This window comes from Hyperolius riggenbachi, chromosome 9 (genome assembly GCF_040937935.1).
Source record: "Hyperolius riggenbachi isolate aHypRig1 chromosome 9, aHypRig1.pri, whole genome shotgun sequence".
In the NCBI taxonomy this organism is placed as follows: Eukaryota; Metazoa; Chordata; class Amphibia; order Anura; family Hyperoliidae; genus Hyperolius; species Hyperolius riggenbachi.
In genome coordinates this window covers 86,390,449-86,414,641 of record NC_090654.1, presented here as the reverse complement: position 1 = coordinate 86,414,641, position 24,193 = coordinate 86,390,449, and the positions used below count along the sequence as shown (strand labels likewise).

The 24,193-nt window shown below is 47.1% G+C and overlaps 1 protein-coding gene across 2 annotated transcripts in view; it reads right to left on the bottom strand.

Moving 5' to 3' along the window:
• The window catches only part of LOC137532541 (inter-alpha-trypsin inhibitor heavy chain H3-like), a 178,777-nt gene that overhangs the window by 135,019 nt on the left and 19,565 nt on the right, over positions 1-24,193 (bottom strand). For both annotated transcript variants that reach the window (XM_068253151.1, XM_068253152.1), the window contains exons 3-7: positions 22,810-22,914; positions 14,102-14,264; positions 12,314-12,424; positions 12,093-12,221; positions 3,560-3,676 (exon numbers count right to left, since the gene is read on the bottom strand). In XM_068253151.1, coding sequence (XP_068109252.1) covers positions 3,560-3,676; positions 12,093-12,221; positions 12,314-12,424; positions 14,102-14,264; positions 22,810-22,914 — 625 coding nt within the window. The remainder of the gene's footprint in view (positions 1-3,559; positions 3,677-12,092; positions 12,222-12,313; positions 12,425-14,101; positions 14,265-22,809; positions 22,915-24,193) is intronic.

Here is a 24,193-nt window from a genome sequence, read left to right as displayed (position 1 = left end):
TGCAAAGTCTTAGGCCAACGTACTCGATCAGGTGCACGGCAGGAACGGTGTGCGATATCGGGACCAGCAACTCAACCTGCGGCACTGTCCCCCCAGTGTAAAATCTGCCTCCATGGTGCCTGTGCATGAATACTTTACCTGTCAGTGTCTGCTTTGGCTCGTTCTCTGCACTCTTCCTCACACACATGCGCCCCACGTAGTCGCCAGCGTGTGACATCACACCTGCCCACCAGCAATACGCTGGCAACCGTGTGTGTGTGTGAGGAAGAGTTGCCGAGACTGAAACAGCAACCGACAGGTGAAGTATTCATGCATCGGAGGAAGAGGTACATCTTCAGTTGGTGAGACAGCGGCTGGGGGTGGCGTCACTAGGCCGACTCCTGAAAGATTTCATGCTGAAATTGATCTGGAATCAGCCTGCAGTTTATAGCGGCCACGGATCTCTCTCAGATCCGTTTCGATCAGAGAGAGATCTGTCTCTTGGTCAATCCACCACCAAAATCACCAGATGTATGGGCACCTTAAAGTGTAACTGTCGGGCGAAAAATCAAAAATCAATTCTTTGTTCTTATCTGGTAAAAAAGTAATAAGGATGCTAATCAGGCAATCCAAAAGTTAAAATCTCTATGACTTTTCTTGTTTATAAATGATTATTCCTCAGTTTACCTGACTCCTATTTGGTACGTTGCCGCACAAAAGAAGTTGCAGGGCATGCTGGGTTGTCTTTTTTTTTTTTTGCTTCTTTATTTCCCCTCAGACTTAACTAATGTACAGAAACAAAAAAGGACAACCCAGCATGCCCTGCAACTTCCTTTGTGCGGCAACGTACCAAATAAGAGTCAGGTGAACTGGGGAATGATCATTTATCAACAGTGGCGTAGCAATAAGGGATGCAGAGGTAGCGACCGCATAGGGGCCCTTGGGCCAGAGGGGCCCCAATGGGCCCTCCCTCAACTGCAGTATTAGCTCTCTATTGGTCCTGTGCTGGTAATAATCACTTTATATCCTTTGAATAATAGGGATCATTAACAAGCTGTTCTCCATCCCCTTCTTGCATCTCTGACACTGTAAACAGTACTTGGGGGGGCCCCATTGTAAAAACTTGCACCAGGGCCCATAGCTCCTAAGATACGCCACTATTATCAACAAGAAAAGTAATAGAGATTTTAACTTTTGGATTGCCTGATCCTTATTACTTGTTTACCAGATAAAAATAAAGAATTGATTTTTGATTTTATGCCCGACAGTTACACTTTAATACATGCTGAAACGGCCAATCGCGAAACAAGAACAAACAGTTTTTCCTGTTCATTATCACTGATTCTAATTAGGGCCCGTTCACACTTAAAATCGCAGAACGCCGGCGATTACCGCGGAAAAATCACTGGACACTGCGGCGTTTTCGGAGCGATCGTGATTAGCGTGCTATGCACGCTAATCATGATTGCTAATCGCGGAACGCTCGTCGCCGGCAAACTGCTGCATGCAGCGCGGTTGCGGTTAACGCTAACCGGAACCGCGGCAGTGAGAACACTGCCACTCGCTACATTGTGTAGCGGTTCTTGCAGAACGGGCCCTTAGGGCTGGTGCACACCGAGCGGCTTTTTGGGCGTTTTCAGATCCGCTTGCGGCTGCGGATCTGCTTGGTCAATGTATCTCAATGGGGTGGTGCACACTAGAGCGGCAGGCGTTTTGCAGAAACGAAAAATGCCTGGGTGAGGCATTTTTGGGATTTCGGATGCGTTTCTGCCTCAATGTTAAGTATAGGAAAAACGCAAACCGCTCTGAAAAACGCCTGTTCAGAGCGGTTTTGCAGGCGTTTTTGTTACAGAAGCTGTTCAGTAACAGCTTTACTGTAACAATATATGAAATCTACTATACTGAAAACCGCAGCAGCAATCCGCAAAACGCTAGCAAAACGCCTCATAAAAATAAAAAAAAGCGTTTAAAAATCTGCTAGCGTTTTGCGGATCTGCTAGCGGGTTTTGGTGTGCACCAGCCCTTTGTGCTGTTAGAAGTTTCCACTGATGGTAAGACTAGCCAATGGCTCTTTTTGTAGACAAAGATAGTGATAAAAAGTATGTGTCTTAGGGACCTTTTACACTTAATGCGTTGGTGTGCATTGGTGCGCGTTTTTTTCCATAGCAGTGCATTGTGAAAAAGCTTTCAGTCAAAACGCGTATCGTGGGAACTGCGCCATAGGAAAACATGGACATTACTTTGAAAATCAGTTTTCTTTGAGTTTTAACTGAGAGCAACTAAGTGTAAAAGGGGCCTTAGGGTAGAGGAGAGATGATCGAAAAAGTACTGTATATCAAAGGTGGTTTTCACATAATAATCTTGGAAAAGGGGATATACTTTTGAAAATGTCTCTTTATTAAATAACAGTAAATAGTATGTGCACACACAAGTCCCGGCGGCTTTAATTACGATTCTTCCTCCAGGCCGCAATGGATAGTCGGGGACAGACAGAATTCGGCTTCCAGCTATTGCCGAATTACAGTGTTGTTGCAGTGATTTGTGCTCCGTCTTCTGACCCACCCAAATCAGTTACTGAGCACTGCTACAGTATAGCCATAATTCTTATAACAGTCTACGGTGGCTTCAGCTTGCGCCCAAATCTCCAGCGCTGTTTTTACAGCGCTCCATACAAACTACTTCTAGTCCTGGTCAAGCATAGTATGTTAATGATTACCACTATTCAAAGCACATGTAGAGGTGACCATGGCCAGCATAGCAGCAATTAAAGGGCAACTGAAGGGAGAGTGATATGGAGGCTGCCATTTTTGTTTCCTTTTCAACAATACTAGTTGCCTGGCAGCCCTGCTGGTCCATTTGGCTGCAGTAGTGTCTGAATAACACCACAAACAAGCATGCAGCTAATCTTGTCAGGTCTGACAAGAATGTCAGAAACACCAGATCTGCTGCATGCTTGTTCAGGGTCTATGACTAAAAGTATTAGAGGCAGAGGGTTAGCAGGACAGCCAGGTATCTGGTATTGCTTAAAAGGAAATAAATATGTCAGCCTCCATATCACTCTCACTTCAGTTGTCCTTCAAGAGCTAACACAAGTTAAAGTGGACCTGAACTCTTGCACAGGACAGAGAAATGTAACCTGTATACTGTATATGTAGAGAGTTTAGCCTGTCTAATTCCCCCTCATCTGTAACTAATCACAACTGTAATTTGATCTCTCAGCTGTGTCAGCTTACAGCCTTGGCAGAGGAGCTAATTGGTAAACACAGGATGTTAACCCTATGTCTGCTTCCATGAAAGCAGGAAATAGACACACTGCAGATGTATTACAGGATTTGTATCAGCTGTAACAAAGATGTTTTTTCTTTAAAGGTTATTATGCTGTTGCTGATCTTTTGAAGCAGGGAGAAAGTTCTGAGTTCAGGTCCGCTTTAAAACAGTTTAAGGAGGATCACTGATGGGCACCTCAGGTCCAGGGGCCCCAGCGTCATAGCAACCTCTTCATCCCCTATTTCTACTCCACTGTTTGCTTTGCTTTACAGTATAGGGACACAGTTCAAACCCCATAAATATGTTCTATTACCTGTTCCATCTTCCGTCCTGCCATCGATCCACTATGATCGATAACAAACACAACACTCTTGGGCAGCCTGGTTAGACTGCTGGGAGCGAAGTAGTGCACAAAGTATCCGTTGACAATCTGTAAGTGAGATATAGACAGGTACGGTAGTTACTAGGTGTTACTAGGAAGGTATGAAGTCCATACATTGGATGGAGCATGCTCATTGTTCGCATACATGGATTCTCACCGCCTGGTCACTTTGGCGCAGGGTGAGCTGAATGACTGCTCGTAGCAACTCGGAGGGAGAAGCAGGAAAGAGCGCGTGCCTAAGTGACCTGCTTCGCATTGTTCTTCTGAGAAACGCCCTGTGACATTATCCATTTCTCAGCTTTCACTACATTGCATCAATTCACAAAGCAGTTTAGAGTGATCTTCCGAATGCTCGGTAAAATACTGAATTCAGTAGTGTACAAGTTGAGACCATGTAGACTTACCAAACGTTTTACCGAATAATTTAGACCTGGTCTAAAAATGTTTGGTAATTCTGATATGAACTTTGAATCAGGGTCGGTTCTCCCAAGTAATGTGAATCGTGCTTCAGGGCCACAACAATTAGAGGGTGGCAAGAGGTGGCTCCCCTCCCCAAATATCTCCCTCCTCGCACTCCCCGTCTCCCCCTCCCTAGATACGTGGCGTCGCTTCACTCACCTGCTCTCTGCATTCTAGCGATGGGATCTCCATCTGCCCATCGAGCGTCCAGTATCCATGGCTACAGCAGTGCCTCATGTGACCTGTGCCGTGGGGTCACATAAGGTGCCGCTGTAGTTAGAGAGGTGCAGCACATACCTGCTATCCTGGGGAGGAGATGCTGCGGGCCGGCAGGTAGAGATGCTGCCTTGGAAGAAACAGAGGGGGGTAAGCATAATGCCAGTGCCTGCAATGCACAGCCCTCTCTCCACTTCGGTCCAGTTTTGCGCACACACACATTGGGGGGCGTCCTGACAATGTATTTAGTGTTGGGCGAACAGTGTTCGCCACTGTTCGGGTTCTGCAGAACATCACCCTGTTCGGGTGATGTTCGAGTTCGGCCGAACACCTGACGGTGCTCGGCCAAACCGTTCGGCCATATGGCCGAACTAAGAGCGCATGGCCGAACGTTCCCCGAACGTTCGGCTAGCGCTGTGATTGGCCGAACGGGTCACGTGGTTCGGACCCGAACGCGCTCTGATTGGCCGAACGGTCACGTGGTTCGGGTAAATAAATACCCGAACCACGTCATATCTCCGCCATTTGTCTGTGGGTTTAGCTTTGGGTAGGCAGGCAGGGTAGTTCGCGCTCCAGCCACGCTAGCCAGGGTCCCCCCTGTCATTGTGTCACTGCTGGGAACAGTAGTACACCGCTTGCTCAGCCACACTATATAGCATTCTGTTTACTGCCACTCTGTGTACCTCGCTCAGCCACACTATATAGCATTCTGTTTACTGCCACTCTGTGTCTGCTGGGAATAGTAGTACACCGCTTGCTCAGCCACACTATATAGCATTCTGTTTACTGCCACTCTGTGTACCTCGCTCAGCCACACTATATAGCATTCTGTTTACTGCCACTCTGTGTCTGCTGGGAATAGTGGTACACCGCTCGCTCAGCCACACTATATAGCATTCTGTTCACTGTTCTGTGTCTGCTTGGAATAGTGGTACACCGCTCGCTCAGCCACACTATATAGCATTCTGTTTACTGTTCTGTGTCTGCTGGGAATAGTGGTACACCGCTCGCTCAGCCACACTATATAGCATTCTGTTTACTGTTCTGTGTCTGCTGGGAATAGTGGTACACCGCTCGCTCAGCCACACTATATAGCATTCTGTGCACTGTTCTGTGTCTGCTGGGAATAGTGGTACACCGCTCGCTCAGCCACACTATATAGCATTCTGTTCACTGTTCTGTGTCTGCTGGGAATAGTGGTACACCGCTCGCTCAGCCACACTATATAGCATTCTGTTTACTGTTCTGTGTCTGCTGGGAATAGTGGTACACCGCTCGCTCATCCACACTATATAGCATTCTGTTCACTGTTCTGTGTCTGCTGGGAATAGTGGTACACCGCCCGCTCAGCCACACTATATAGCATTCTGTTCACTGTTCTGTGTCTGCTGGGAATAGTGGTACACCGCTCGCTCAGCCACACTATATAGCATTCTGTTCACTGTTCTGTGTCTGCTGGGAACAGTAGTACACCGCTCGCTCAGCCAGAGTATATAGCATTGTGTTTACTGCCACTCTGTGTACACCGCTCAGCCAGACTATATACCATTGTTTACTGACACTCTGTGTACACCGCTCAGCCAGACTATATACCATTGTTTACTGACACTCTGTGTACACCGCTCAGCCAGACTATATACCATTGTTTACTGCCACTCTGATTCTGCTGGGAACAGTAGTACACCGCTCGCTCAGCCAGACTATATAGCATTGTGTTTACTGCCACTCTGTGTACACCGCTCAGCCAGACTATATACCATTGTTTACTGACACTCTGTGTACACCGCTCAGCCAGACTATATACCATTGTTTACTGCCACTCTGATTCTGCTGGGAACAGTAGTACACCGCTCGCTCAGCCAGACTATATACCATTGTTTACTGACACTATATAGCAGACTATATAGCATTGTGTGTACACCGCTCAGCCAGACTATATACCATTGTTTACTGACACTCTGTGTACACCGCTCAGCCAGACTATATACCATTGTTTACTGCCACTCTGATTCTGCTGGGAACAGTAGTACACCGCTCGCTCAGCCAGACTATATACCATTGTTTACTGACACTCTGTGTACACCGCTCAGCCAGACTATATACCATTGTTTACTGCCACTCTGATTCTGCTGGGAACAGTAGTACACCGCTCGCTCAGCCAGACTATATAGCATTGTGTTTACTGCCACTCTGTGTACACCGCTCAGCCACACTATATAGCATTGCGTACTCTGCCAGTCAGTGTGTATATTGCTGGGATCAGTAATACTCCACTCACCGTCAACCACTATATGAGCTCAACATGAGTTCCCCAGAGACCTCCGCTGTGAGCAGCACTCCCAACAACAGCAACAGCCAACGCCCCACGCAAGCTATAACATCCACCCCAGCAGCCAGTGGTCAGCAGCAGCCCTCCCCGGAGGAGAACGTTGTGTCCATCAGTCCGTCGCCAGAGCGATTAATGAGGGCTGCCATTGAGGAGATGATGGGGCCTGATGTGGAGGAGGAGGTCTGGCTCAGGCCAGCATCCCAAGTTAATGTTGAGGACGATGAGGGGTCTGTGTCTGGGGATGTTGGGGTGGCAGAGGTGGTGGGTGGGTCAGACTCAGGAGAAGAGTTGTATGATGAGGATGATGATCGGGACCATCTGTATGTGCCTCAGAGTCCGACCCCGGAAAACATGTTGTATCGTGTGTTTAGGTACTAAAATCTGCGTTCCCTCCCAGTAGTGTTGGGCGAACAGTGTTTGCCACTGTTCGGGTTCTGCAGAACATCACCCTGTTCGGGGTGACTATATAGCAGACTATATAGCATTGTGTTTAATGCCACTCTGTGTACACGGCTCAGCCACACTATATAGCATTGTGTTTACTTCCACTCTGTGTCTGCTGGGAACAGTAGTACACCGCTCACCCGCCACTGTATAGCATTGTGCTCTGTGTCACTGCTGACAATAGTGGTACACCGCTCACCCACCACTGTATAGCATTTCTGTACTGCCACTGTACTGCTGCCAGTCAGCGTGTACTTTAAGGATAAGTGAAATGAGGAAGAAATCCGGTGAAAGAGGGAGGGGCAAGGGAAGAGGTGTTTCCCCTGACGGTTCACGTACAGGCCACAGGGGAGCACCCAAGAAAACCCACTCAATACTGCCCATGTTGTCCAGGACAACAACCCTCACAGATCCAAAAGAACAGGACCAGATAATTACTTGGATGACCTCTCAAGCGTCCAGCAGTGGGTTAAGCAGCACCAGCACATCACGCACGAGGTCCGAGTCCTCAGCCAGTTAAAGTCTGGGCTTTCTTTGAAGACTGCACTGAGGATGTTACCATGGCGATTTGCAAGGTGTGCAAGACCCGCCTGAGCAGGGGGAAAAGTATTAACAACCTCTCCACCACCAGCATGAGCCGCCACATTCTATCCAAACATCCCACTCTGTGGGCAAACGCGGCAGGACAGGGTACCACCAGCAACACTGCCTCCCTTGGGTTCACCAGACTCACCACCAGACCCGCCTCAGCAGCAGCAGTAGCCCAGCCATTGCGTGGTTCACAACATTCACAAACATCAGACGATGCTGACACTGTCACTTTCCGGACTAGTGCTCTTGAGGTCTCCCAGTGTTCATCAAACACAACAACCAACAGCCCTTCGGTGTGCAGCGCTACGGTTGAGTTGTCTGTCTCTGAGATGTTTGAGCACAAGAGGAAATTGCCAGCAAATGACCCCCGGGCCGTGGCAGTAACAGCCAGCCAGCATAGCCAAGCTTCTGGCCTGCGAAATGCTGCCATATCGAGTGGTGGAGACAAACAGCTTCAAGGGCATGATGTCAGTGGCCATCCCACGTTACGTTGTTCCCAGCCGCTACCACTTTGCGCGCTCTGCAGTGCCTGAGTTGCATGAGCACGTGGTCAGCTAAATAACCCGAAGCTTGAAGAATGCCGTTGCCTGCAAGGTTCACCTCACCACTGACACCTGGACGAGTGCGTTCGGCCAGGGTCGATACATCTCCCTTACCGCGCACTGGGTGAACCTTGTGGAGCCTGGCAGCGATTCCTCACCTGCTACGGCGCGGGTGTTGCCCACGCCGCAAACAGCTGGATAACAACAGCAGCACCTACCTCTCTGACTCCTTCTCCTCCAACGCATCTCAAAGCTGTACCTCATCCGGAAATGCTAACCCAGCACCAGCAGCAGTAGGATCGTGGAAGCAGTGCAGCACAGCTGTTGGCATGCGTCAGCAAGCGTTGCTGAAGCTGATCTGCCTTGGGGATAAGCAGCACACAGGGGAGGAAATTTGGAGGGGAATAAAGGAACAGACGGATTTGTGGCTGGCACCGCTGGACCTGAAACCGGGCATGAAGCTAGACACCTGGCACGAACTGGCAATGTACGCAATAGAGGTGCTGGCTTGCCCGGCAGCCAGCGTTATGTCGGAACGCTGTTTCAGTGCTGCCGGAGGCATCATCACAGATCGGCGTATCCGCCTCTCCACAGAAAATGCAGACCGTCTGACTCAAATTAAAATGAATCAATCCTGGATTGGAAACGACTACGCAACACTCCTGGACCCCAACCAAGTAACATGACCGATGAACATCTGGGATGGTTTAGCGTTTCCGGTCCCTGTTTATTGAACCTCTCATCTGTATTACATTTATGACTGCATGGCGGCAAAAAGCATTGCTGCTATATCCGCACGCTTTTTGTCCTCATGCAAGGCCTGGGTTGTTGTGTCTCACAAAGCGTGGCCTTCTCCTCCTGCGCCTCCTCCTGTTCCATCACGTGTGCTGCTGCTGCTGCTGCTGCTGCTGGGTTACCGTTGCCGGTCCCTGTTTATGGAACCTCTTATCTTTATTACATTTATGACTACATGGCGGTACAAAGCATGCTATCCGCACGCTTTTTGTCCTCATGCAAGGCCTGGGTTGTTGTGTCTCACAAAGCGTGGCCTTCTCCTCCTGCGCCTCCTCCTGTTCCATCACGTGTGCTGCTGCTGCTGCTGCTGCTGCTGGGTTACCGTTGCCGCGTGGTCCCTGTTTATGGAACCTCTTATCTTTATTACATTTATGACTACATGGCGGTACAAAGCATGCTATCCGCACGCTTTTTGTCCTCATGCAAGGCCTGGGTTGTTGTGTCTCACAAAGCGTGGCCTTCTCCTCCTGCGCCTCCTCCTGTTCCATCACGTGTGCTGCTGCTGCTGCTGCTGCTGCTGGGTTACCGTTGCCGCGTGGTCCCTGTTTATTGAACCTCTTATCTTTATTACATTTATGACTACATGGCGGTACAAAGCATGCTATCCGCACGCTTTTTGTCCTCATGCAAGGCCTGGGTTGTTGTGTCTCACAAAGCGTGGCCTTCTCCTCCTGCGCCTCCTCCTGTTCCATCACGTGTGCTGCTGCTGCTGCTGCTGCTGGGTTAGCGTTGCCGCGTGGTCCCTGTTTATTGAACCTCTTATCTTTATTACATTTATGACTACATGGCGGTACAAAGCATGCTATCCGCACGCTTTTTGTCCTCATGCAAGGCCTGGGTTGTTGTGTCTCACAAAGCGTGGCCTTCTCCTCCTGCGCCTCCTCCTGTTCCATCACGTGTGCTGCTGCTGGGTTAGCGTTGCCGCGTGGTCCCTGTTTATTGAACCACTTATCTTTATTACATTTATGACTGCATGGTGGTACAAAGCATGCTATCCGCACGCTTCTTGTCCTCATGCAAGGCCTGGGTTGTTGTGTCTCAAAGCGTGGCCTTCTCCTCCTGCGCCACCCTCCTCCTGTTCCATCACGTGTGCTGCTGCTGGGTTAGCATTACCGGTCCCTTTTCCTGGAACCTCTTATATGTATTACATTTATGACTGCATGCCGACAAAAAGCATGTTACCTGTGCAAAGAAAACAGACATTTCCCGCATTTAAAAGACAGTTTTCCCTTTGAAACTTTAAAATCGATTTTCTCAAAAACTATAAGCTCTTTTTGCTAAATTTTTTTTTCCTCTTGTACCCACTCCCAAGGTGCACATACCCTGTAAATTTGGGGTATGTAGCATGTAAGGAGGCTTTACAAACCACAAAAGTTCGGGTCCCCATTGACTTCCATTATGTTCGGAGTTCGGGTCGAACACCCGAACATCGCGGCCATGTTCGGCCTGTTCGGCCCGAACCCGAACATCTAGATGTTCGCCCAACACTAAATGTATTGCGTCAGGCGGCAAAAAGTCTACAACTGGCCTTGCTTTGAATTCACCAATATGGAAGTGGGCATGTTCAGTTGGTATTTCCTGACAGAGTAGACCAGCTGGTTCCTGTCAGGAAGTTATATCTATCAGGGAATATTACGCCTATTGTAATAGAATTTATTTCATATTAAATGGGGTGCAGCACAAATAGTAAAATTGTACCCTAAAATTTTTTTTTTTTTTTTTGCAAAAAAATTTTTTTTTTTAAATAAAAGTTAGTTTAGGTTCAAGTGTCTCTGCTAACATCCAGAGAATTACTGTACAAGTTTATTCTGGAAAATACTGCTTGAATCGGTATTTACCAAATACTTTAGGCTACCTTGCCAAATGGTTTTAAACCTATTCTACTGAATGTCACCCACGTTCACCCACACATACCAAATGCTGTATTTTCACGAACGGTTTTGATTTACCAAATGGCCCTTAAGTGAACTGAGGCCAATTATTTGCAAATCACCATTTGATATCCTCATTATTACTTTCCAGAGTGCAGATGTGGCATTTAAATTGCATCGTTTTCCCTAGGGGCAAATCGCAGCGTTACTTTACATGTGAAAAAAATTGACAGTTGGCAGAAAAGTAGTAGCCCTTTCAGAAAAAACAGTGCCACCGCAGGCATCTATAATAAAAGCTGCATTTTGCGACATGAAAGGAAAATGGGCGCACGGCTATGCAATGCTGCAAATTTGTTATCCACAAGTCAGTTTTGTTTTTCACAAGCCTGTCCACCGAAATTGCCCCCTCTTGCCGCTAACCAGGTACTGAAATTTACCTACATAGCCACATATTGCGGCTTTGCCGAAGGGGGGGGGGGTACCTTTGGGAGGGGGATTTAGGGTTCGGTGCCACCAGGGGTGGTTAGGTTTGGGGACTACCAAGGGGGGGGGGGGGTCTTACAGTTAGGCATCACCAGGGGAAGTCTTTGGGTTAGGTACCAGGGGGGTGGTTTAGGTTTAGGCACTACCAGGGGGGGGGGGGGGGGGTTTGGGCTAGGCATCACCAGAGAAGGGTTCTGTGTGAGATGCAAAGTTTCAAAACTACGCTTACGAATTTACACGTAGCAAGGTACTGATATGCGTACTTTACGCCCGCTACGTGTAGTTAATATGTATTGCAAAGTATTATGAATGCTTTACTCGCGTCTATTTTTCCGCGTACGATTGTATGCCTACAAAATTACGCATTGGAAAGGGGAATGTACGCATAGAAGAGTTCCCGGTATAAGCATTAAAGAGAAATTAATGCGGAAATCTTTCTGCATCCGCATTAGGGCATAAGTGTCCGCATACACTACGCTTCGCACTACGCATAATCGCGTATTTTAATGCGTAGTCTACGAAATGCATACGAAGTGAATATTTGATTTCGAAGCCGTAGTTTGGCAAAGCGTAGTTGGCTGACTACGACCATCCCTGAATTCATCTACCTTGCCTAGGTTCTCTTACATCTTAATCCATCTCTGAACAGGCCCCACCATAAAGGATGTTTTTTATGTAAAATCAGCAGCTTATATTGTTGGAAAATGACAATGGAATGAAACACTGCAAATCACCTGCACATTTCCTGCCGATGTTTCTCTCTTCACTTCATATTTTACAACAAAGTCACCATCTAAAAGTGTATCAGAGCAGGCAGGACATTTGCGCTGCTGGTCCAGACTTGGACTAAACTCGATATAGGCCTGCGAGATAAATGTTGCATGAGACACAGTTACTTGAAATGTAACTTGAATATGGGAAATCTTGCTATATAGAATGGTAAGTGTAGACTCGCCTTGTTCCCGGTGTGGCTTATGGAGACCGTGTCCACCAGTTCGTTGGTCATGAAGGCTCCGTGTGGATTCACAAAGGTGATTTCCTGTGGCTCAACGATGTGCACGTTTATCTGTCAAATGTGTTTGTAAGAGGTTTATCATCTGTCAGTATATGCAGATCAGCACAGATTTCACACATCAGTATACTGCGCTAGTCATTGAACACCTCCAGGCTCTAGCTTCATTTTAATTAAGGCCAGTTTCACACTTCTAACCGGCGTTATAGGTGCGCTGCAGTGCGATGATCGGCAACGCTAAAAATTGCCTTTCGAAGATTACCACGGCAATGCACGGTAATCTCCCTTCTGGCTGCCAAGCAGGAAGTGAGGCTCTCTAGCGCCCACTTCCTGTGGCCAAAATTAGAATTGCGCAGTAATGTATTAAAAAAATACGCTTCCGCGCATGCACGTCGCAATGTGAACGCCGAACAGGTAAAAAAGCTGCGTCGCCACAGACTAACATTACTCCCGGTCACCACACATGCTGGCCCCTAACACGCTGTTGCCCGCGCGTCAAATTGGAGTCTTCCAGCGCATTGCCCTGCGCAAGGTATGAAATACTCCATAGACTTGCATTGGTGTACCGTTACCCTGCGGCAAAACAAGGTAACGCAACATGCCAGTGTGAAAGGGGCCTCAAGGACAAGTGCAGTAATGAATCCAGTGACACATTTGTCACTTTTGCAGCTACTGGGGAACCTGGGTGGGGGTGGTATTAAAAATGTTCATGGATTTTGGATATAATTCAATTAACGTTATTGCCAGCTTTTCAATGCCTTGGTGCTACTCATATCACCAAATGCCTATGTTCAGACAGGTGTTTATGTCTGCTGCCCGGGGATACGGGCCATGCTGCACACCTAAAGAGGATTCTACAGCATTCCCATTATCTTAAAATGGAATGAAACTCAGCATTTCCTCTTTGTTCTAAAAGATTATTTAGAGCATAAATCTACTACCACAAAAAAATTGTAACAGAACAGCATTCAAACAGTCAAAAACAGCACTTTGTTCTTCAGTAGCAAGCTTCTGGCCGCATCCGAAGAGGTGATAACTTTATCTTTCGTTTACATTCCTTTGTCAGATGCATTTAGTAAACATTAGCAAACTGCCGAAACTGAGCTGTACTGAGCTGAGAAGCAGAAAGAACTGAGAAGTGATTACTAGATAGATTTTAATATGTAAATACAGCAGCTATGCAATACAATGAAATTGCAGCTTCCAGAGCATATAAACTGTACTTTGGGAATTTGTAATTTGTAAACCGACAATATAGCTTGTGCACAAAAGCAAATATGATAACTATATGAGTAATAAAAAGTAGGAAAACACATTTTGATTGAATGTTACATCAGCGTTTTATACCACTTTAAGTTTTCTCCTTGCTTGTAATACAGTGTGAAAGATTACTAAAAACAGTATTCTTGCTACTGCAAACACTGTGCAATCCTGGAGATTGAAAATTTTACTTTTTTTTACACCGTCTGTTATGTTAAGTCTGATGAGCTGTTTCTCTCAGGCACCCTTTTGTGCTTGGGGTTGTAATGGAAATAATGTGTGTCCTGTTTTGCCATGTTCACTAAGATAGATGAGTCAGCCAGCTGGCTGGAGAGAACATGTCTTTATGAGGGCAAACATTTTAAAAGACATAAATTACAAATGCTATCCGTAGTCAGTGCCCAAGCCATTGACATTTTGTAGAGTTCTCCTGTAAACAAGAAAAATGTACGTAAATCAGTGTCTGCTTACCTGAAAGTTTTCTACAAGCTGTCTTGGCTTCACTTTTATGTGCAGCTCATAATTTCCAAGATGGCGCTTTAGCAACTCCTCGTAAGTCAGGTTAAAGTAAGCCGTGGCCATTGGCCCCACGTTTACAGAGATCTTAAAGTTTTCCATCTTCCTTCCTATGGATCTACATTTTGCAAACACAGCAGTGCAACCCCAATTATTATTACCACACAAAGCAGTATGCTTTTCATACCTTATTTAGGCTACTAGAAAGCTGCTGAGAGATGAACTAGTTTTCCGTTTAATGCTAGGTACACACCATACAATTTTGTGTTAGATAGATGGTTCGATAGATAATTTCCATCTTGTCTGATATTATTTCCGATCATTTTTGTGGTCGATTTCTCATAGAAGTGAATGGAATTTGATAAGAAAAGATAAGAGAATCAAGCAGAAAATCGAGCGGAAAATCAATTGGAAGGAAAATCGACCGAAAAACGCATCGTGAGTACCGTACCTAGCATAACACAGAAACGCACACACCCACATTATATACAAGGGTCATCCAGAAAGTTTTGCCAGAAAGAAAACAGCTGTTTTCAATGAATTAATTAAGGAAACATTTCATTTAGTTTATTATAGACACACTGTATTTTTTGATCAGTTCTCCACATAATAATAATCTCATCATCTTTATTTATGCATTTATTTTATATATATATATATATATATATATATATATATATATATATATATATATATAGGGAGTGCAGAATTATTAGGCAAGTGAGTATTTTGACCACATCATCCTCTTTATGCATGTTGTCTTACTCCAAGCTGTATAGGCCCGAAAGCCTACTACCAATTAAGCATATTAAGTGATGTGCATCTCTGTAATGAGAAGGGGTGTGGTCTAATGACATCAACACCCTATATCAGGTGTGCATAATTATTAGGCAACTTCCTTTCCTTCGGCAAAATGGGTCAAAAGAAGGACTTGACAGGCTCAGAAAAGTCAAAAATAGTGAGATATCTTGCAAAAGGATGCAGCACTCTTAAAATTGCAAAGCTTCTGAAGCGTGATCATCGAACAATAAAGCGTTTCATTCAAAATAGTCAACAGGGTCGCAAGAAGCGTGTGGAAAAACCAAGGCGCAAAATAACTGCCCATGAACTGAGAAAAGTCAAGCGTGCAGCTGCAAAGATGCCACTTGCCACCAGTTTGGCCATATTTCAGAGCTGCAACATCACTGGAGTGCCCAAAAGCATAAGGTGTGCAATACTCAGAGACATGGCCAAGGTAAGAAAGGCTGAAAGACGACCACCACTGAACAAGACACACAAGCTGAAACGTCAAGACTGGGCTAAGAAATATCTCAAGACTGATTTTTCAGATGGATGGGCCCGTGGCTGTATTGGTAAAGGGCAGAGAGCTCCAGTCCGACTCAGACGCCAGCAAGGTGGAGGTGGAGTACTGGTGTGGGCTGGTATCATCAAAGATGAGCTTGTGGGGCCTTTTCGGGTTGAGGATGGAGTCAAGCTCAACTCCCAGTCCTACTGCCAGTTTCTGGAAGACACCTTCTTCAAGCAGTGGTACAGGAAGAAGTCTGCATCCTTCAAGAAAAACATGATTTTCATGCAGGACAATGCTCCATCACACGCATCCAAGTACTCCACAGCGTGGCTGGCAAGAAAGGGTATAAAAGAGAAGAAAAACGAATGACATGGCCTCCTTGTTCACCTGATCTGAACCCCATTGAGAACCTGTGGTCCATCATAAAATGTGAGTTTTACAAGGAGGGAAAACAGTACACCTCTCTGAACAGTGTCTGGGAGGCTGTGGTTGCTGCTGCACGCAATGTTGATGATGAACAGATCAAAACACTGACAGAATCCATGGATGACAGGCTTTTGAGTGTCCTTGCAAAGAAAGGTGGCTATATTGGTCACTGATTTGTTTTTGTTTTGTTTTTGAATGTCAGAAATGTATATTTGTGAATGTTGAGATGTTATATTGGTTTCACTGGTAAAAATAAATAATTGAAATGGGTATATATTTGTTTTTTGTTAAGTTGCCTAATAATTATGCACAGTAATAGTCACCTGCACACACAGATATCCCCCTAAAATAGCTAAAACTAAAAACAAACTAAAAACTACTTTCTAAAATATTCAGCTTTGATATTTATGAGTTTTTTGGGCTCATTGAGAACATGGTTGTTGTTCAATAATAAAATTATTCTTCAAAAATACAACTTGTCTAATAATTCTGCACTCCCTGTATATATGTATTTTTTTATTATTTTTTGTTTATTTTTTTACAAGATTTGGAATCTCCTTGCTATATTAGCATCACACTCCTCACCTATGGGTTGGAGGCAGGGGCGGACTGACCATTAGGGCACTCAAGCATGGTCCGCGGGCCCGTGGTCAGTAGGGGGCCCACCCCTGGTGCGAATGAGAGGTAGGAAGGGTGGGCACAGAGGCGGGGGGAGCGAGCATAGCTGTTACAACTCACCTTCTGCCACCGATCCCCGCAACCTCTATCTTCTTCCTCACTCCCCGGCGTCCCGTCGCACTGGTTACAGCACCTCCCTGTGATGACGCCGGTCATCACAGGGGGCCCTGTTACCAATGCGACAAGACGCCGGGACAGGAAGAAGATATAGGCTGCGGCGGAAGGTGAGTTGTAACAGCTATGCCTGCTCCCACTGCCGATGCGGGGCACCTACCTAAATAACCTATACTGCGGGCACCTACCTATCTAACCTATACTGCGGGCACCTACCTATCTAACCTATATTGTGGGCACCTACCTATCTAACCTATACTCAGGGAACCTACCTATCTAACCTATACTGCAGACACCTACCTAAATAACCTATACTGCAGGCACCTACCTATCTAACCTATACTCAGGACACCTACCTATCTAGCCTATACTGCGAGCACATACCTATCTAACCTATACTACGGGCACCTACCTATCTAACCTATATTGCGGGCACCTACCTATCCAACCTATACTGGGGTTAACTGTACTGGCTACCTACATTGGAGGCACCTACGCCTCCACCGTGCAAGTGGGTGTGACTTGTGGGTGTACAGGTACTCATAATCTCCTATTGCCCGGGGGCCCCATGAGTTGTCAGTTCGGCCCTGGTTGGAGAAATTGAGGGGGAGGGGCTTCATGTTAATGCTACTGAACAAACAGTTACCAGCATTCTGTAGTAATGTGACAAGTGGTGCTAGGAGAGGAGAGGTTAACCTGACTGATTCACGTTAAATTACACAGAAAGAACACCTTGTGCGGCAGATAAAGGCTGGGAACACACTTAGCAAAACTATGTTTTCTAATGTATTTCCGCTTCCTGTTGATTTCCTAGTGATTTGCATAAAACGCAATATAAACCCGCATGCAAAACACATACAAAACATATAGGCGTTTTCAATATGTGAACCACAAACGCATTAAAGTGCACACAAAACGCAAGAAAAACGTGGGAAAAAATGCTAACTGTAAATGCACAAAAAATGCATTAAAACGCAAAAACGCATGTGACAGAACATGGTAAAATGCTAGTTATTGATACAAAGACCAAAGCTCCTAAACTTGGTAATTGAACAGTTGGCCACTCGGTAACTGGGATTAATATTCAGAAAAGTGGGTGGAGCCCAGGGGTGAGCCTGGGGTGCCTGGCACCTGGGTGCAAGATTTTCTCTGGCGCCTATGGGAGTGGTTACATTAACCGCGCACAACCACATAACCACACCCATGTCCTGCCTAATCACACCCACACCTTCCACCTCTTTACGCATCCATGTAATACCCCATTCCTACCCCTCTTCCATGGGCTTGCTCCTGGCTGGCTTTGGCTTCCTGCGAGTCTGCTAGTCTCTGGACTGACTCAGGCTGAGAGGCTCTGCTAGTGCGACCCAGTCACACACTGCGTATTTATGGCTGCCTGCGGCCACCCTACTCTCGCTCGCTGATGTTGGCTCCTCCCCCCTGCCAAGCCCAAGGTGGGCTGCCTGTATCTTTCCCGTTGCGCCACGCAGCCTGCCAGTGTTGCCAACCTTTCACGTTATTTTTTACTGGCAAATACCAAAAAAATTACTGACAAAAGATTATTTTTACTGACAAAACTTCCCCACTAAATGCACATAAGAGACAGCTTTTCCCCATGTAAATGCACATAACAAGAGACAGCTTTTCTCCATGTAAATGCACATAACAAGAGACAGCTTTTCACCAGTAAATGCACATAACAAGAGACTGCTTTTCACCAGCAAATGCACGTAACAAGAGACAGCTTTTCACCAGCAAATGCACATAATAAGAGACAGATTTTCGCCAGCAAATGCACATAATAAGAGACAGATTTTCACCAGTAAATGCACATAATGACAAACAGTCAGTGTCCCCAGAATATATAGCCAGGGATATATGTGCCCAGTATATGTAGGCAGGGGTATATGTCCCCAGTATATGTAGGCAGGTGTATATGTCCCAGTATATGTAGGCAGGTGTATATGTCCCAGCATATGTAGGCAGGGGTATATGTGCCCAGCATATGTAGGCAGGGGTATATGTGCCCAGTCTATGTAGCCAGGGGGTATATGTGTCCAGTCTATGTAGCCAGGGGGTATATGTGCCCAGTCTATGTAGCCAGGGGGTATATGTGCCCAGTCTATGTAGCCAGGGGGTATATGTGCCCAGTCTATGTAGCCAGGGGGTATATGTGCCCAGTCTATGTAGCCAGGGGGTATATGTGCCCAGTCTATGTAGCCAGGGGGTATATGTGCCCAGTCTATGTAGCCAGGGGGTATATGTGCCCAGTCTATGTAGCCAGGGGGTATATGTGCCCAGTAGATGTAGCCAGGGGGTATATGTGCCCAGTCTATGTAGCCAGGGGGTATATGTGCCCAGTAGATGTAGCCAGGGGGTATATGTGCCCAGTAGATGTAGCCAGGGTTATATGTGCCCAGTAGATGTAGCCAGGGGGTATATGTGCCCAGTATATGTAGCCAGGGGGTATATGTGCCCAGTATATGTAGCCAGGGTTATATGTGCCCAGTAGATGTAGCCAGGGGGTATATGTGCCCAGTATATGTAGCCAGGGGGTATATATGCCCAGTATATGTAGCCAGGGTTATATGTGCCCAGTAGATGTAGCCAGGGGGTATATGTGCCCAGTTTATGTAGCCAGGGGGTATATGTGCCCAGTAGATGTAGCCAGGGTTATATGTGCCCAGTAGATGTAGCCAGGGGGTATATGTGCCCATTCTATGTAGCCAGGGGGTATATGTGCCCAGTCTATGTAGCCAGGGGGTATATGTGCCCAGTCTATGTAGCCAGGGTTATATGTGCCCAGTAGATGTAGCCAGGGGGTATATGTGCCCAGTCTATGTAGCCAGGGGGTATATGTGCCCAGTCTATGTAGCCAGGGGGTATATGTGCCCAGTCTATGTAGCCAGGGTGTATATGTGCCCAGTCTATGTAGCCAGGGTTATATGTGCCCAGTAGATGTAGCCAAGGGGTATATGTGCCCAGCCTATGTAGCCAGGGGGTATATGTGCCCAGTCTATGTAGCGAGGGGGTATATGTGCCCAGTCTATGTAGCCAGGGGGTATATGTGCCCAGCCTATGTAGCCAGGGGGTATATGTGCCCAGCCTATGTAGCCAGGGGGTATATGTGCCCAGCCTATGTAGCCAGGGTGTATATGTGCCCAGTCTATGTAGCCAGGGGGTATATGTGCCCAGCCTATGTAGCCAGGGGGTATATGTGCCCAGTCTATGTAGCCAGGGGGTATATGTGCCCAGTCTATGTAGCCAGGGGGTATAGGGTCCCCGTTTAGGTAGTTAGTGACAGGAGCGCCCCCCCCTCCCCTCCTCTCCTCTCTCCTCTAGCCGCTGCCGCCGCTCCCCTCTCACCTTGCAGCATCTTCAGACCTCAATCAGCGGGCGACCCGACCAGTAAGAGGGCGCCGGACGCACCCGCTCTATATGCGGAAGTGATGTCACTTCCGCATATCAGTACGGTGTGCTAGGTCCTAGCGCCCGCCCGCCTTATCGAGGTCTGACGCGGCGGCGCCGGCGGCTAGAGGGAGGGAGCTTCGGCCACAGGGGGAGAACGGCGGCCGGGCGGCGCCTCTCAGAGGCAGGCGCCTGGATGCCTTGCACCCGCAGCACCCGCCCAGGCTCGGCCCTGGTGGAGCCTACAAAAGCCAATCAAACTTCACCTATTTATTTTCAAGGGGAATATTTAAACTGCTGCCATTCTTACACTGTTAATGGCAGAGGCCTCAAACCTGCTACAGTGTGTCATTGGGTGACTGGGGTTCAAATTCAGAAAAAGTTGTGGAGCCAGGGCCGGATTTAGGCCAAGGCCACCTAGGCCATGGTCTAGGGTACCACAGCAGTAAGGGCACCAAAGCAGCAGGCTAAACTGGTGCAGGATTTGCAAGCTTGTAAATGCTGCAATGCAGGGAGATCAGGCGAGCAACCTGACCGTGGTACTCTGCTGAAAGCCGCCAGTGCAGCAGCCACCTTGCTCTCTGTGCACGTTGTATTGTGGCCGGCGGTTATTGACAGCATTGGAGACGGAGAGGAAAAGGAAGCTTTTGCACTGGAGACAAGTGAAGAAATGAATGACACTGATGGCTGCTGCGGTGTGAAGGCGAGCTGGCTACCTTTACTGAAAGGAGGGGGGGAGGGATTAAGGGAATCCTCTTGCTACCTATACTGGAGGGAAAGGGGGAGGGATCATCTGGCTACCTATACTGGGGGGGTTCATCAGGCTACCATAGTAGATGGAAGGAGTCATCTCATCTGGCTACCTATACTGGAGGGAGGGGGGAGAGATCAACTCGCTACCTATACTAAAGGAGGACGGCTGGTAACAGTGGCCTTGGGCGGTAACGAGTACAAATCCGGCCCTGGGTGGAGCCACAAACAGCCAATCAGATTTGTTTCATTTCAATGGGAAAATGCAAATTATTGATGTCAAGGACCCCAAAGCTCACAAACTTGAGTGTTTGTGTGTTAGGGTTAGAAAAAGTGGTCAGAGCCAACAGCAACCAAATACATACCCGGGAAAGGCTGGGTCATCAGCTAGTTACCTATGATTGTAATTAACTGTATCAAAAATATATTTTACAAGTATTTATATAGGATGTAGCCACGGCAGTCAACTTGCAAAGCCTGCTGGGTCTTACTGCACTAAATCCGAATAGTGTCTGCAGTGATGTTACAATAATTCTTAGGGCCCCTAGAGAATCTTTGATGTAGGCCCCCCCCCCCCCCTTCTCCTGCCTCCCTTTGGTGCCATTCACGGCCTTGGGGCCCACCTTTCAAGGGTCATAAACAAGTGTGGCCATCATGATCTTCAGACCCATAACAAGTGTAGCCACAAAAACACCTGATCTGAAGTATAATGCCCTATTTCGGAGGAAGGGAAGGTTATTAGACGGGTCCCCTACAGCTCTGGGCCCCCCTGCAATTGCAGGGGCTGCTTCCCTATAGTTATGCCCCTGATGTCTGGTATTTTAAAGCAAACCTGTAAGTTTAAAAGTAGAGAAAATCAGATACTTGGCACAGTAGAAGGAAGTCTCCAGACCACCCCTGGACTCTGGGACCCCCTGGAGGTTCACAGCTGCACTCCCTTAGATGAACGAGTGCTGCCACGCTGTGCAGGCGAAGGTTGCCACGTTGTGCAGGCGAAGGTTGCCTCAAGATTGCGTGGTAGCACGGAGCTGTTCGGACTCAGCTTTTCCTCCAATCCCAAGCAGCTTTGTGCTACTGTGCAGGCGCGAGGCATCCTACACCTGTGCTAGTTCATAGACAGGAGCACAGCCTCTTCAACAAGCCCTTGTCAAAGAAGTTCGTGGAGGGAGGTTCCCAGGCCAGCGCTGGATCCGTCCAGGTAAGCGGGATGGGGAAATCCTCCTACTATATATATTGAGGTATCTATTTATGGCACTTTTTTCCCTTCAGGTTTCCTTTAAACTGTACATGTTAATCAAACAAAAAGACTGAGCCTGTTATCTGGGTACAATAAAGGTAGCCATACACTGGCCCGATCCGCGGCCGTTTCGACAGCAGATTCGATCCTGGAATCGAATCTGCTGCCAATCGTTCGCGCTAAACGCACCCGCCGATCCGATTTCCTCCCGAAATCGGATCGGTCTGTCGATCGCGCCGTGCGGGAAATTACCCTCGATCGCCCGCGGGTAGGGAGCGCGTCGCTAGCGGCTGCCGATCCGATCAGGTATACATTACCTGACGCTGGCTCCCGGGCGTCTTCTCCGCATCTTCTCCGCGCTGCACCCGCTCCATCCCGGCGCTTCCTGTCACTGCAGTGACCAGGAAGTTCAAATAGAGGGCGCTCTATTTGAACTTCCAGGTCACGGAGGAAGCGCCGGGATGGAGCGGGTGCAGCGCGGAGAAGATGCGGAGAAGATGCCCGGGAGCCAGTGTCAGGTAATGTATGTGCGGGGGGGGACAGGCGGCAGCGGCGGCTCCACAGATTGTGATCGGTTTCAGGCTGAAATCGATTCACAATCTGTTTGCAGTAAAGGCAGCCATACGATCCCTCTCTGATCAGATTCGATCAGATAGGGATCTGTCAGCTGGTCGATCTAATGGCAAATCGACCAGTGTATGGCTACCTTTAGAGTTCACTGTAGGAAGAAAATATACCGGTACATGAAACATTGGTGACACCTACTGGACAAGGCCGGCACTTTCACCCCTGGAGACAGCTCGACTGTACTGCTCATCGGCCTCCGCCTTTTTCTTCACCACGCCAACAGTCGTAACTCCGTCTATAGTCCTTCAAGACATGTACAAAACAATAATTTGTAACTATTTCTCTAGTTTTACTACAGGTTAAAGGGATTTTACACTATTAAAATCCACCTTTGGTATAGTAGCTCTAGGTGAGACATATGGAGGCTGCCATATTTATTTCCTTTTAAACAATACCAGTTGCCTGGCAGCCCTGCTGATCTTTCAGGTCAGTAGTGTATGAATCACCCACATGAAACAAACGTGCAGTAATTGTCATTTTATTGTCAGAAACACCTGATTTGCATGCGTATTCAGGGTCTATGGCTAAAGGTGCGTACACACCTCTTGACCGACATTGCTGGCCAGCCAGATCGCTCACGGGTTGGGGGTACGTAAATTCATGTTAATGATATTTTACTATACTCTTGCCCAGAGCTTATTCTCACTTGAACCCTGCCCATCTAGTGCCTAAAAATAATCTCCCACCTAATGCCTAACACTGACCCCCCCACTTCAAGAACCTAACATTAATCTTCTCCTCCTAATTGCTAACGCTGACTCCCTTGCAGTGCCTAAAACATACCTCTCCCTCCCTATTCCTAACACTAACCCCAGCACCCAGATGTACATACATACATACACATGTAGTAGCCAAATGGTTACTATCCATATCAGATGCCCAACTCATCACTTAGTCTTAGGGTGGCCACTAACCATCCAGTCTTACCATTTCTATGTAATATAAGGGACTGCCTATAGTATCCATTCATTATATTCACTCATTTTACTCTTCTACTACATAGATGTGGTAAGATTGGATGAAAAAGATTGGATCGTTGGTGGCCACCCTTAAGTCTGGTACACACCATGCAATTTCCCATCAGATAGATGGGTCAAATTAGATAATTTCCAACAGGTCTGATCTGTTTTCTGATCGTTTTTTTCTGATCGATTTGCATAAAAGTGATCAGAAAATCGATCAGAACGATTGGAAATCCGATCAGATATGTGGGAAATTATCGACCCATCTGTCTGATGGGAAATTGCATGGTGTGTACCAGCCCTAAAGCCCAATCTACACGATACGATTCGATTACGATTCTATTTACGATCCGATTAAAACCAACATGTCCGATCGGGATTCGATGCAATTCAATTCGATTTGCCATTGCAAAACAATGGCAAATCGAATTGAATCGAATCCCGATCGGACATGTCGGATTTAATCGGATCGTAAATAAAACCGTAATCGAACAAAGAATCGTATCGTGTAGATGGGGCTTAGTCTATTAGACGCCTGCCAATCCCAGCACCCAAATGAT